Source organism: Pinus tabuliformis, chromosome 7 (genome assembly GCF_031772625.1).
Source record: "Pinus tabuliformis cultivar Carrire ecotype Pingquan chromosome 7, CPIR1, whole genome shotgun sequence".
Classification (NCBI taxonomy): domain Eukaryota; kingdom Viridiplantae; phylum Streptophyta; class Pinopsida; order Pinales; family Pinaceae; genus Pinus; species Pinus tabuliformis.
In genome coordinates this window covers 2,015,630,620-2,015,646,333 of record NC_142293.1, presented here as the reverse complement: position 1 = coordinate 2,015,646,333, position 15,714 = coordinate 2,015,630,620, and the positions used below count along the sequence as shown (strand labels likewise).

Below are 15,714 nucleotides of genomic sequence, written 5' to 3'. Positions count from 1 at the left end.
CAAAGGTAACTCTTTCGAACGACTCGAGGATGACTACTACGAACAAGCACTAGACCTAAGGTAGGATCTTAACACCTTTGTTGTATTTACTTATAAATCGCATATGTCTAGAGAAAGATAAGTTTGTTTGTCTATTTGTTGCTAGACTATCTTTTGATACTAGGGAGATCGGTCTTGTCCGCAAGATCAATTTATCCAGCCAACAAATTGGTGACTCCATTGGGGAAAGTATTTGTTTTTTGGTTTTCCTTTGTTTTGACTTGAGAAAACTGTTTTTCTGGTTTTTGATTGATGTATACTGGCTTGGGTAGCTTTCAAAAATCATGAAGTATTTTTGTTTTGTATGAAGTTTTCTGGGGACCGCACTTTGTCTTCACAGACAATGTGGACATCTCCACATTTTCCTTGAGTAAACAGTGCAGGACCACATCTGTTGCTTCTGGAGCCTGCGGATCCTGTAAATTTTTTTGAAAACGTTAAGATATCTTCTTCTAGTTAAGTCTAGGCTTGATTTAGGATTTTTAGTGTCTACCCAAATCTGTATTTTTCTTGTCAAAAATCTCTTGTGAGTGAGTTCCGATAGTATTTTTGTTTTGAATGATTTTCTAGAAGTTTTGCATGCTTGAAGTGGTTTTCACTTTGTCTCTGTAGTGACTCAAAGACCAGAAGCTTGAGAAACCTTAGATCACCCTGGTATCTTTTCGTCTTCTTCATGAGTCTGACTTGGTTGTGAAATCTATCCTTCATGAGAAATAGATTTAGTTTTCTCGTTGCAAATCTTTGAACAAACATTGTTATAAGTTCTGAATTACATTTTTACAAAAGAAAACATATCTGGATGTTTTTTGATTGGTTTGTTATTCTGTGAAAATGAATCCTTAGTTTACTAAACAACTAAGTAAAACGTCCTCAAAAAATAATTGAAGCTTTTATTCAATTAGATTTTTAAAGTTTTTAGATCTCAAAATTAGTTTTTTGTAGTTTTGAGTGTTTTTCTAGAACTTGTAGATCTCTTTTGAAGCAAATTGTTTTTTTTGTAGTTTCGAGTTTTGAAAAGTGAAAGGGATTTATTGTGAGCATTAATTATTTGTCTCGTTTTGAGTTCTTATTAAAAAACAAAAAGATCTTCTTTCCATTTCCATGTTGAAAGAAAGAATTGTTTCTTAAAGAATTGCATTCTTGAACTCTTTCTTTTAGCTATAATTTCATTGAAAGAAAAACGAATTGCTTATCATTTTAGGCGCATTGTTTTTAGTGTGTTTGGAGTCTAGTCTTCACACCATCAAAGTTTCATTTCCATACCTATTGACTTAAAGAAAAACCCATAAAAGCAGCGCTTAATTAAAATTGATCTAGTAATCTTTTCTATTTCTGGGGCTCTTATCACCAATATAGCTTAGGCTAGTATCTTGGAGTAGGGAATAATTAGATACATCTTGTGGTAGGAAATAAATCCAATTGTAATTGATACATTCTGGGAAGCTTCTCCTAAAGGAGTCAATCACGAGATCATGTTTGAACCTTTGAGACAATCAATTCTGTTTCATTGGGAAAGATAGAAGATCTACGCGTATTATAAATGGTAAATCTCGGATTGACCATGTTGAGGAGCCTTCAAGGGGATTGAGCTTTGTTACTCTGCCCTTGCACGTAGAATCAAATCGTTGAATGTCCCCCCAGTTGTATTTTTTGTTGTTGGTAACCTTAGTGTCTATAAACTTAAGAATATTTCCTAAGGTGACGGTGAAGGAAAGATCTCACTGTACCTAGAATAGACGTCGACTAGACTCACTTGGACTCTCTGGGGGGTTCTCTTGACTCGAGATGGTTTTGTGAAGAAACTTGTGCTAGTCTGTTTCATTAAACAGGTTGTCAGGGTAACTGTTACAACCACCCTTTCTGTATTAAACTTCTACTAAGTTGGATTTCATCACCAACTAGTGTTTCTAGTACAGGAAGTTATTGTTTGTGCGTGGTTTGAACTCTTAGATTTTTTAGGCATGTGATTCAGTTGTTTGTTCCTTTAGAGACTTTAGGTGTTTTTATTGAAATTTTCCTTGTTTGCGTGTGATTAATTAATATTTAATCGTAGTCGAATTACCGAGACAATCTCGTAGACATCAGGGGAAACCTCTTGAGTATACACCAAGCCAACTTGAAGGGCTGCAAACTCTCGTATCACCTAGTGACAGTAGAGTTGGATCACCAAAAGTGGGAGAGTCATCTCTAATTTTTCATCTTGATTATCAAATATAAACAACAGAGCATATTCAAGAGCCAATTTCATTTTCCAAATTTACTGGTAGTATTTCTCCTTCTAATGAATTAGCTGAAGAACCTGAAATTTCTGAGCCTGACACTGAACCTACTGTTTTGGAACCATCTTCAGGATTTGTTACTCCAACTTCTAGTGATCCTAGTTCACCTAGGGTAAGAAATATCATTACTCAAAATCTTCCTTCTGGCCTCATTTCTATTGAAAAACTTCTTAGTCCAGATGAAGACGTAACTCTTCCCGAAAACCAACAAACTTTAAATCTTAGGGAGCGTGAATCAATGTTCTACAATCCTTTTAGGAGTGATGCTTGGTATTTATCATTGACAATTTTTTTAGAAAACCCGGGTCTTATTTTTTCACCACCTCGAATTCCTTTTCATCCTACACCAAGAGGTTATTATCCTTCATCGATCATGTCAAGATAGTCATATATGTTTTCCCAATCACCGAAAACATTTTTATACAGCGGCCCTTCTGTTCCTTCAGGGTACCAGTCACTCTTTGGTACTTTTTCAAGAACAACTCCTTAACTGACTGAACAAGAGTTATCATCTGGTAGTAATAGAACTCAAATGTTGAATGTAGAGCAAATCCATATGATTTCTGGTAGTATTCCAAATCCTCAACCTCAAGGTAGTCAGTTACCACCTGGGGGGTAACCCCAAGGTAGTCAGTTACTACCTAGGGGCAACCTCAAGGTAGTCAGTTACCGCCTGGTTTATAGACATATTTGGGCAGCAACCCCAATCACATATGTCCATAAACCAAGGGCTTCTAAGTCACTAAAAGTGTTTTTTCATACCCTAAAGGACCAAGGTCAGCTGATTACATCATCTCCTCAAAGTTCTCCATGAAAAACTACTTAGAACTGGTCAAAGCAGGACCATACAGACTGCCCAGTGCTAAAGGTGCAATGCATCTCACCTACCAGATGCAAAAAGTGCGATGCATACTGGAAAGCCCTTCTATGGGGTGCGATGAGTGAGAGCAGACAAATGGCACAAGCAGTTTTCTAGGTGCAAGAATCTTATAGAAACTGCTCATTTGACACTTGCCTCTTTCAGTTTGCCTAGGGATGAGTAAGAGATCTAAAATCTCCATGTGGAACCAGGAACTATCAGAGAGCTGACCTAATCAAAATCCCAGAAGCTGACTCACCCCCCTGCAAATATATATAAATGGATCCCTCATCCAAGAGATCCAAAGGTTGGAATTGGTTAATTTGCAAAGAGGTGTTGTTGGTTTCTATTTGAAGACATTGTTGGGTGATCTTGCTTTGTGTGAGGTGAAGAGGGCTTTCAAGCTGGGAGGATGGCAATGGGTCAGACCAAGTGGTTGTAATCCTCTCTTCTACGACTTTTACTAATAAATCCATTTGAGTTTTCCTCCATATTCTTGTGTATCTCTGAATATTGTGCTGTTATATGCATTTATATGTTCAATATATATATGATCATATATTGTTTACAGTGAAATATCTCTATGCTTTGATGGTATTATGCTGCTGTGAATCTATAGGTGCTCTTTGAAGCTGGACAAGTAAGGAAGCATTGGCGAGATTCTATCAAAGGGGAAAGGAAACAAGCGAGGAGCCAAGTAGAAGACTGAGGTTGGTACTCGCTGCTTCTTTCTCATCTCTCTCTCGTAAAGGAAAAACAAGTGACTTTAATCTGTTTGTTTCTAAGATAGCTACCCATCTTAGTGGGACTAGCAGCTCTGAATAGACACTAGATTTCCCGATAGCAAAATGGCAACTCCGCTGGGGAGTGATTAGTTTGATTGCTTGTCTCTATTTGTTTTTTTCATAAACCACAAACAGTGCCTAAAGTCAAGCCAGCTAGCCTTTGAACTGCATTTGCTATGCATGTGCAAAGTAGATCAACACTACTTCAGTCAATCTCTGGGTTTGCTTATGAACTGAACAATTGACTTGCACACATCCTAAGTTCCCTAGAGGTAGCTTGAGTAACCTCATTAGATCAGCTATTATGAAACCAGCTCACAAAAAGATAGAAAAGAGAGATCCACGCCTTAGAATTCAGCCTCTTCGAGGGGGCAACCTCCTTTACATTACATAAATGAGAAATTCTTGGATGCTTCAAATGACAAAACCTCCTTTCTATATATAGGAGTCTAAGGAGTCACAATATAACCTAGCCGACCTAACAATAATAATATAAAGCCACAAAAATAACAATAGAGGGATTCTATGGGGCACAGTAATAACAATATGGGGACAATAGGGGCACAACAATAGTAATAAGGGATACAACTACAATAGTAATGGGGTAATCACTAGTATTATAGGAACCCAACATGCCCCTCTCCTTCAAAAAAGTGTTGTCCTCAACGCTTCAGTAGTTCTAGATGCTTCTGTATAACATTCTCATCCTCCCATGTGGAATCTTCAGCAGATAAGTTCTTCCACTTGATAAGATACTCTGAAATTGATCAATTTCGTAACTGTCGAGTTCATGTTTCTATGACTGCTTCTGGTTCCAATATAATTTTTCCTTCCTTGTCAAGTTTTGGCAATATTGTTTGAACTGGGAGCTTGTCGCCTATAACCTTCTTTAAACATGAAACATGGAAAACTGGGTGTAATCGAGAAGTTGCAGAAAGCTCCAATTTGTATGCCATAGTACCAATCTTTTGCAACACCTTGTACGGACCATAATACTTTGGTGATAATTTATTATCCTTCTTAGCTTGCTTGAGGGACATTTGCTTATATGGTTGTAGCTGTAGGAATACCCAATCACCTACATCAAAACTTCTTTCACTACAATGTTGATCTGCCTATTGTTTCATTTATTCTGTGCCAACACGAGGTTATCCTTTAAGAGTTGGAGGACATGTTGATGTTCGATGTGATGTTACACTGCTTGAACCTTAGAATTTTCTCTTAAATATGATGTGATGGATGGTGGCTGATATCCATAAAGTGCCATAAATGGGGTCATTTTTGTTGCTATATGGAAGGAAGTGTTATACCACCATTCAGCCAAAGGCAACCATTTGACCCATTGTGTCTGTTTATCAAATACAAAGCAACGAAGATACCCTTCCAAACATTTGTTTACTATCTTAGTTTGCCCATCAGATTGAGGATGATAAGATGATCTATGAGATAACTGAGTACCAAGACAAGAAAATAATTCTGTCCAAAAATTTCCAGTGAAAATGGGATCTCTGTCACTTACAATAATCTTTGGGTTTCCATGTAGCTTTTGAATTGTTTCCATAAATGCAATAGAAACTATACTGGCTTTAAATGGATGTGATAATGCACAAAAGTGTGCATAATTGGTAAGTCTGTCAACTACCACCATGATGACACTCTTTCCCTCAGACTTGGGTAAACCTGTGATAAAATCCATTGAAACCTCCTCCCAACGTTGGCTTGGAATGGATAAAGGTTGTAATAGACCTAGTGTCTTAATTGTTTCAACTTTATTTTGTTGACAAACCAAAAATTCTACCACAAAATTTTGAATATCTAATTTAAGGCCCTCCCAAAAAAATTCCTTCTTAACCCTGTGGTAAGTTTTTAAAACTCTTGCGTGCCCTCCTAAGGGAGAAGTGTGGAATTCCATAAGAATCTTTTGTTTTAGCTGGGAATTATTACAAAGGTATAAGCGATCTTTGTACCATAACGAATCATTTTGCCAGCTAAATGTATCAGACGTACTGGAGTCTTGTTGTAACTTTCGAATAAGTGCCCACACTTCTTCTTCATTCTTCCATTCCTCCCTTGCTTCGTTTATCCAATCTGGTTGGATAATAGAAATGGCGCACAAAAGTTCTTCCACATCCTCATCCTTTCTTGAGAGTGCATCTACCACCACATTTTGCTTCCCTTTTTTGTAGATGATTTCAAAGTCATAACCCAACATCTTTGTGACCCACTTTTGTTTCTTTTCAGAGGATAATCTTTGTTCTAAAAAGTATTTAAGGCTATCATGATCCGTTTTTACCTTGAAGTGTCTTCCCATTAGGTAGGGTCGCCATTTCTTAAGTGCATGGAGTATTGCCAACATTTCCTTCTCATAAATAGCTTTGTGTAAAAAATTTCCCTTGATTGGACAAATTTTGAAAGCAATGGGTCTTTCATCTTGCATTGCAATAGCACCAATTCCATTTCCTGAAGCATCACATTCCATAATAAAGGTTTTTGTGAAGTCTGGTGTAGCTAAGACCGGTGCTTGGCACTTTGCCTCTTTAAGATGCTCGAAGGCTTTTGTTGCTTCTGGAGTCCATGAAAATGAATCTTTCTTCAATAATGTTGTTAGAGGTGCTGCTATTCTCCCATAATTCTTAACAAACTTGTGATATTACCCTGTCAACCTGAGAAATCCTCGTAGATGCTTTATGGATGTGGGGATTTTCCATTCCTTAATGGCTTTAATTTTGCTAGGGTCTACCTAACTCCTTCATGAGATGCAATATGACCCAGATATTCCACCTCTTGTACTCCAAAGAAGCATTTGGAGCTTTTTGCATATAATTGTTTCTCCTCCAATAATTGTAGTACCCTGTCAACATGTTCAACATGATCCTTCCAAGACTTTCTATAGATTAGTATATCATCAAAAAATACTAACACAAATTTTCTAAGCAATGGTTTGAAAATGGAATTCATCAAACCTTGAAATGTTGAAGGTGCATTGCTAAGGCCAAAAGGCATGACCAAAATTCATAATGACCCTCATGAGTTTTAAATGCTATTTTTGGAATGTCTTCAGTCTTCATTCTGATTTGATGATATCCTGAACGAAGATCCAACTTGGTGAAGTAAATTGATCCATGCAATTCATCCAGTAATTCATCAATGTCTGGAATGGGAAACTTATCTTTAATAGTGAGCTTGTTGAGCTCCCTATAATCTGGAAACATGTGCCATGATCCATCCTTCTTGTGCACCAATACTACTGGAGCAGAGAAAGAACTTTGACTCAGTTGAATTATACCAACCTCTAGCATTTCTGCAACCATGCGTTCAATTTCACTCTTTTGGGAATAGGGATATCTGTACGGCCTGATGTTTGGAGGAACACTTCCTGGAATCAGATGAATAGCATGATCATGATCACGAACAGGTGGGAGACCTTTGGGAGTCTCAAATACCTTGGAATGATTGTCCAAGACTTTTTGAAGATCTGGAGAAATAGATGATTCAAATGTGGAAACATCTAGCGAACATAATTGTGCAATTACACCTCTTTGTTCCTTTTCTAGAAGCTTTTTCATACCATTAGAGCTGATTATCTTTCCTGATTTCCCTGCAATACCCCTTAATTCAACTTCCTTTCCTTCCACAGAAAATTTCATGAAAAGTTCTTGAAAATTAAAAGCTATTGTACCCAAGGATTGTAGCCATTGGACTCCTAGTACAACATCAGCACCTCCCATTGGAATGGAAAGCATTGGGCTAGTCAATACATCTTCTCCCATGGATAGCTTGATATTATGGCACTTTCCAAAGCAATTTATTGTTCCTCCATTTGCAACCATCACTTGACACTCTGGTGCTGGATATAAGAAGCAATTCAATTCTTTTGCTATCTTACAATGAATAAAATTGTGGGTACTTCCTGAATCAATCAACACTATTACCTTTTTCTTCTTGATTTGTCCTTCTATCTTGATGGTTTGAAGAGTGGTAATTCCTGCCAATGCATTACAAGGTATGGTCGGATTCATTTCTTCTTTATCTAGCCTTTGTTCCTGGAGTATATCCTCTTCCTTTGACCTTTCTTGCTTCTTTTCTTCTTGCTCTTCACAATCTATGTAGAATAATATCTTCTCAGCACACTTATGACCTTTAGTGTATTTGCTATCACAACTGTAACAAAGCCCTTTTGCTCTTTTTTCTTCCAATTGTTGTGGTGTCAACCTTATAGATTGTGGAAGACTAGGGGCAACAACACTTCCATCCTTATAGTTGTGAGTGGTATGCTTCCTGGTTGCCATAATTTTGCTTTCCATTTTTCTTGCTAACCTGAATGCCTTCTCTAATGAATCAGGTTCCCAAAGGCAAACCTCATGTTGGATATTATCCTTTAAAGTCTCTATGAACACATCAATCCTATGCTCCTCTCGAATATTTTTTACCCTTATGTTCAATTTTTGGAACTCCTCAATGTGCTCCATTATTGAACCCTTTTGTTTGAGACTTATCAATTAGCTAAAAAAGTGTTGCTTTTTGTATCCTCATAATGTGTTGTCAATTCTTCCATAAAATTTGCCCAAGTGATAATTTGTTTATGAGAGCAAATCCATTGATACCATACAAACTGATTTGGTTCCAAATATAAAGTTGCAATACATACCTTTTGTGTGTTTTGCACATTATCGAGATCGAAAAATTGCTCCATCTGTAATATCCATGTTGTGGGATCCTTGCCATCAAACTTCCTCATATCGATTTTTGGAATATGGTGGGTCTTCGATCCAACATTAGAGTCTATGGAATCATGATTAACATTTCTTTTGTTCTCATCATGAGTTTCCTTTACTACCCTTTCACCATTAGTGACCATTTCTTGTAGCAACTTATTCATATTTATCTTCAATTCTTCCATCTTATCATCCATGCCATCAATTTACCGTCCATGCCATTCATCTTAGCTTCCATGTCATCCATATTAGATTCTATGCATTTCTTTAAACAATCCATCTTAGCTTCTACACCTTTCTTTAAACCATCCATCTTAGCTTCTACATCTTTCTTTAAACCATCCATCTTAGATTCTGTTGCTTTTTGTGCAAGTGACACTTGTTGCACTTGGTCTCGTAATTTTGATATGTCATGTTGCATTTCTTCCTCTTCTTCATAAGTCATGCTAGATATTTCAGGTTGCTTACTACATGTTTTCATTTTCTTTCCTCGGGGCATCAATTACCAATTCAAACTAATTTTTCAAACCAAGCTTATGCAAAAATTTAAAAAAACTACACACCTTTTTTCACTTTGTAGAAGCTTGATATTGAATCTGATGTATCTCTGCAATTTTGGATCATCCAGTTCTAAAATTGCAACCTGTAGTAGCCCTCTGTGTCCTCTTTCCGATGCCACCAGTCTGATCTAAGTTGGATTCTCCAAGGAAGATTTATGCACAATCTCCCAAGATGACTTGGTTATAGACTAGTTCAGTAGAGCGAACTTGTACGATGTGCCACGAGTCACTGTTTCGAATTTTGGATCTAAAAAAGATACAAAAGAAACTAAATTACATCCTCTTTTTGCACCTTCTTACGAAATTTCAATCCGATGCTCAGAGGGAAAGTTATGACGATTTCCCCAGGTCACCTGTTTGGAATGTAATTCAGGAGTCTGCACAAAGACCAACTTCCTCAGATCATATCTCCGCAAATATAGCGCGAAAAGCTCTGAAATTTAGATCCGAGATTCAGCGCGATTTCTTCTCAAATGGGTTTTTTTTAGCTTCTGAAACATCACAGAAAAAAATTTATAGCGAAAATGCCATGATGACCTGTTTGGAGCAGCGAAACCCTAGAATCCAAAGCTCTGATACCAAATGTTATGAAACCAGCTCACAAAAAGATAGAAAAGAGAGATCCAAGCCTTAGAATTCAGCCTCTTTGAGGGGGCAACCTCCTTTACATTACATAAATGAGAAATTCTTGGATGCTTCAAATGACAAAACCTCCTTTCTATATATAGGAGTCTAAGAAGTCATAATATAACCCAGCCAACCTAGCAATAATAATATAAAGCCACAAAAATAACAATAGAGGGATTCTATGGGGCATAGTAATAACAATATGGGGACAATAGGGGCAAAAAAATATTAATAAGGGATACAACTACAATAGTAATGGGGTAATCACTAGTATTATAGGGACCCAACATCAGCCCTATACTTTGTAGTTACTGACTATCATTTGCTCGGCCTAAATCCTTGAACTAAATTGCAAACTGTGACCAAAAACCAAGTTAAAGTCTCGTTCCTTGACCATCTCACCCTCTCCTTTAGGAAATCTGGATGCATCACACCTCCCGTGTGCAGTAGGTGGGATGCATCCCTGTTTCCCTGTGTTACAGGTGCGATGATCAGAAAAGACTAGATTTGCCTCTAGATTTTGGTTTTTTCTTCACTGTCTTCAGTTTTATTCAGAGTTTTGTTGTTTGTGATCAGTAGACCACTGTTGAAACTCCCTTCTTTGCATCATCCAACCTCTATTGTACAAATAATTGTGAATGTTTTATGTATTGTGTGCCATTTACAGTTCTCTTTTACAAAGAAGTAGCTTAATCAAACTGTAGTCTTTTGATTTGGAAGTGTCGCAAGTGTCGTTTTCAGTCAAAGAAAAGAATCCTACTGTTATTGATAGTCTATTGTACTGTTACTCTCGTATTTGATCTGAATTAGTAGTATTTCAAGTTTTGAAAGTAGTTTTCAATTCAAAATTGTAAAGTGTCGTCTTGTCTCCTTTTCATTTTTTGAAAAGAAAATCGTTAGTACTGTCGCTCTGAAAGAAGAAATAATTCAAATTTGTATTTTGCATTATTTTTGTCATTCACACATTAAGAAAGCGGAAAACAAATACATGCACGTGCATTTGAATTTATACTGCTTGTTGATTTTGATTTAGGACAATGCATCTAGTGTGTGCTCTCTGCTCTATGCTAAAAGGATTTCATTTCTCTTTCCTTAGTAGCTAGGATTTTCATTGCAAAAAGAAGATTAAATGATTGTTTATCATCTTAGATTGCATTTTAGGAATTGTATATCTACATCACACGGTGAACCTTAAAGGCAAACTTCTTAAGAAAGATCAACTATAAAATAAACTTAATGAACATAAAAACGATTTGGAACCTAATGCACAACATCTAGAAGTCTAGGCTAGAGACATATTCCGGCATCGTAAAGCCTGGTAACTGTCACTTTCATCGTAGGTTGGGTGATTCCTCCTCTTTGAGACGACAAGTGCCAGTACAGACTTGTGCTCCCACGTACCATCGAGTATATATTGGGATACCACAATAGGCTATATCCTTTATCCTTAAGAAGCCATGTCTGTCGCCCTATCGATCGCAATGCACTGAACACAACATTCGGGAAGATTCGCTGCCGTACAGTAAAAATTATTCTGTAGTTTTGCGATTGGTTTGGTAATCCCTCTGTCTAGATTTCCAGAGCAGTCTCTTTCATTCCCTTTCAGACTCCTTAAAGGAAAATGTCCATATGAGCACTTGTCACTTCAGGCTCATTAAAAATCGAAGGCGACTAGAGTCATCTTTAGCTTTTTCTCGACTCTTAAAAATTGAAAAAGCAAGTTGTGTCAAAGCATCGAAAATTTATTTTAATCAAAATAATGTCACTGTTCCCTCGTTGGTCTTAGGTTGAGAAAATGGAGTCCACCAACCAAGGATTTCCCCTTGGGGGAAATCCTAGTCCTTTCTCCTCTTAGGGAGATGTTGGTACGTCTCATATGGCCACATTGTCCCTTCCAGGACTGACAATTGGCCTGCCGGTATGGCTTTTCTCGACCTCTGTCATTCAAAGCACCGTAATTCCTGAACAATCAAATCAATAACTAGATGATACCAAAGTTTCCCCGCAACCTTCTACTTCGTTTGTCTCTCCCTCTCCTTCTTCCTTTTTGCTTGGTAAAGATAGTAAAACTAAAAACCAAGTAACTGAGAAGAAGAAGAAGGGGAAGGAGAAGAAGAAGAAGGAGCCAATGGCAAAAAGGGGCAATCGTACATCGTCTAGCGAAAATCCACACACTGCACCATCCAAAACTAAATCTCCATGTGTCATCTGCAAAGGACACCACTATCACCGAGATTGTCCTTGCATCCCACGAATCCTAAGGGACTGGTCTCCCCGCTTGCACAATCCGGTGTCGTCAACCTCTCACGATCATGTTGAAAGTACATCGTCAACTAGTGAAAGCAAAGTCACCAGACAGAAAGGAAAATCTAAATTTCCTTACAGACTGTGTGAAGGCAATCATGCCCTCCACCGTTGTCCCTTCCTGGATGAAGCTAAAAGAGTCTTGGATAATCGTCATGTATCACCGCAATGACTCCCTCATGGGTACAAGAAAATCTTGCCAAATCCATTGCTAGTTGAAAATCCAGATAAATAGTTTTAAGTATTAATAAAACATAATAAAATTCAGTTCATAATATTAAATTATGTAGAAGTTGCAATTTTTTTTGGGTTAAAATAATTAGTCAAAACAAAATCTAATAGGTAAATACCATGCTGAAGTGGATATAATAGCATAATGTATGCAAATACTTATAATAACATAATTTATGCAAATACTTCTTTAAATTATGGCAGACAATAATTAATGGTAAATATGTTATTTAAATTATGACGGACAATAACTAATGATAAATATATTATTTACTGAGTATGAACAAACATTTTAATTTTAAGAAATTTTCCTATCAAACTTAATAACAAAAAATCATTCCATAAATATTGAAACTGTATCCAGCCATTATGGCACAAAAACTGGAAGCAATTATTCCTATGCCATCTATTAAGTAAATCCACTAATAAAAATCACAAGATAAATATTGCAACTGTATTCCGAAATATGACACAAAATTTGAGGCAGTTATACCGAGCATACAATTATCCAAATTCGCCCCTAGTAGACGGCGAATTTATTGAAAAAGTACTATTTTGGCCAGGAAAATTACACGCAATTCCTCTGTAAACTTATTCTTCATGATCAAATACTTTACCATCCTTTTCAAAACGAAGAGGCACCAGTCAACTTCATTCCAACTAGATCAGCATCATCCCATATGAACGTGTAAAAAACCCAAAAATCCGCTGCCTGCAAGCATAACGACTTTTTGTCGAAGTGACCCAAACACTGAGACAAGGATATATGAGGGACGATGATTTGCATTTAATTTCTAACCATCGCCAGTCCAGATAAACCCTATAAATCCAGAGATAAATCCTAGTATTGTACTGGATTATCATCATTCATTTCTGTTAGGTTTCCTATTTGACGACACCACTGCTGAACAGAGGCGTAGGAGTCCGGTAAATTTTGTTGAATGGTATCTAGAATAAAGCATAGCTGAGAAAAACCCTCGCACCGCTTTTCAAGAACGTAGTTCATGGCTCCCTGCGGAGTTCTGCAGCGCCGCAAGATTTCGTCGGTACACTCATCTATTGGATCGTCGTCGATTCCGCGGTTTGCCAGGCGATCTGCTTCGTTATTCTGCTCCCGAGACACATGCAGAACCCTACATGTTTGAAATCTGCGTTGGAGCTGTAATACGGTGTTGTAATACCTTTCAAGCCTCCGATCCCTCACACGGTACTGCCCGTTCACCTGCAACAAACCATTCATTCATATACAGTCACCGAGCCGTTGGTTTGGGTGCCCGAAAAACGAGAATTCAGTGACAGGAGGAAGCAAGAGAGTTACCTGGTTGCAAACGAGCTCGCTATCTCCATAGGCAACAATATCTGAAATACCGTTAGCGAGAGCATGTCGAAGCCCAGCAATGAGGGCCTTGTATTCGGCTACATTATTAGTCAAATTGTAGCCCAGAAGACGGGAAAATCTCTCTATCACTCTGCCGTTACCATCTCTGAGCACGAAGCCAGTGCCCGCAGTGCCACGATTGCCTCTGCAAGCTCCATCGAAATGCAGTGCAGCTGCAACAGGAGGTACGATCGCTCCCATCCCACCCATGCTTCCCTTCATCGTCGACATAATTTGCTAAAATGGATATGCACGGCAAAAGGTTTGCAACGAGCCTATTCATATTCATATTCCACAAAGAAAGAACCAACTCATCGGACACGTGTCGCCGTTCGCCGTGTTATATTGTTGGTGGTTTTTGGTATATAGGGAAAAAACTGACAATGAAATTTTTAATTTTTTTATTGGTCGTTGAAATCTTTGTGTTTTATGATACATAATAATTAAAAAAAATAAATAAATACACTTACCATAAATTTAATAGTTGTCTTGTTGGCAGGAAGATTTGCCATTTATATAGGCAAAGTCTGCGAGCATATGTTGTGAAGAGGAAACCAACCCTCGATTGCTACGAAGGAGTGATGGGGCACTTAACACCGGTTACTTTTGACACATGGCTATTTGGGCAGAACATGTCACTACATTGTAACACATTGCTCGCAAAATTTATGCATCTTACATATTAACCCAATCCTTAGCAATTAATTGAATGAACTTGGTTCTTGGTGGCACATGGACTTACCACGTGGACCTATAGTATTTTTTCAGCTAGGAAGTGGCACATAGCTACAACATGGGTACATTTGGCCACATTCGTGGACACTCCAAGTGAATTTGGGTGATCCAATGGTGTACAAAAATTAGGCTTTCTTTTTTGAGAAAAGGTCTTTCTCTTAGTTCACATTTATTTGTCTGTTGCATTTACTTCAGCTGCTACCTCATTTTGCTATAGGGAAACCCTTGTAACTTCGCCTTACATTTCCTTAAATGAGTGCCATGAACTTCTTACTACAACTCTCACCATTTCACATTATTATCGATAATGGGTAGAAATGGCCCTACAGAGACTTGTTTGGTAACTTCTTAGCCCTGTCCTTGTTTCTTATTTGATGGGTGGGTTTTATTTGCAAGGTTTATTGCTAAGTTCTAATAATTGAGTTTTGTATGTAGATGACCTTGCTTCCATAGCTTTTTTCACTCAAGCGTTTCAACTCTTCAATCTTTCCTTTTTCGTCCATTCTTCCAAGGATGGTTTGGCTTCGCATTGATTTATCTCTTGCATTTTCTTGGGCTGCTACCCCATTCTACTATAAGGGAAACCCCTGTAAATTCACCTTACATTTCCTTACATGAGTGCCATAAATTTCTTCCTACAACTCTCACCATTTCACATTATTGTCGATAATGGGTTGAAATGGCCCTACAGAGACTTGTTTGGTAACTTCTCAGCCCTGTCCTTGTTTCTTATTTAATGGGTGGGTTTTATTTGCAAGATTTATTGCTAAGCTCTAATAATTGAATTTTGTATGTAGATGACCTTGCTTCCATAGCTTTTTTCACTCTAGTGTTTTGACTCTTCACTCTTTCCTTTTTCACTTGTTGTTTAGAGGATAGTTTGCCTTCCCAATGCATACCTTGTAATGGGGTAAGATGTTTAGGCTGTAGCAATCATATAAGTGGCGATTATGGTTATGGGGCTCCAATTTAATACGCAATCTTTTTGCAGATTGGGGTTTGGATCTATGCCAAGGCTTCAAACGAAAAGGAAATAGAAGCTTTATCTGCATACCTTGTGTTTCCCATTTGTCTAGGAATGTTGTTTCAAACAATTTGGTACCATCAGAAGCACATATGACATGCATTTCTCTCCTCATTTCTTCCCAATCTTTGTAAAATTCAGGGACTTGAAATAATAAAATACGACCCATATTTTTGGC

At 37.6% G+C, this 15,714-nt stretch overlaps 1 protein-coding gene across 1 annotated transcript; it reads right to left on the bottom strand.

The window, feature by feature from the left end:
• Positions 1-314: 314 nt before the first annotated feature.
• Positions 315-13,999, bottom strand: LOC149256572 (uncharacterized). The gene is made up of 4 exons (XM_089455407.1): positions 13,718-13,999; positions 13,302-13,621; positions 10,267-10,327; positions 315-455 (listed from the first exon to the last, which is right to left on the bottom strand). The coding sequence occupies exons 1-4, from the start codon at positions 13,997-13,999 to the stop codon at positions 315-317; spliced, it is 804 nt and encodes a 267-aa protein (XP_089311533.1).
• Between the last annotated feature and the right edge of the window lie 1,715 nt (positions 14,000-15,714).

What these genes read in the sequence shown, in the direction of transcription:
- LOC149256572 (XM_089455407.1), bottom strand. Translation starts at nt 13,999, where the DNA reads ATGAAGGGAAGCATGGGTGGGATGGGAGCGATCGTACCTCCTGTTGCA. An exon ending in GCGAGCTCGTTTGCAACCAG is followed by an intron (nt 13,622 to 13,717) that starts GTAACTCTCTTG and finishes GGTTTGTTGCAG; the next exon opens with GTGAACGGGCAGTACCGTGT. An exon ending in CAGATTTCCTAAAGGAGAGG is followed by an intron (nt 456 to 10,266) that starts GTGAGATGGTCA and finishes AAAAATTTACAG; the next exon opens with GATCCGCAGGCTCCAGAAGC.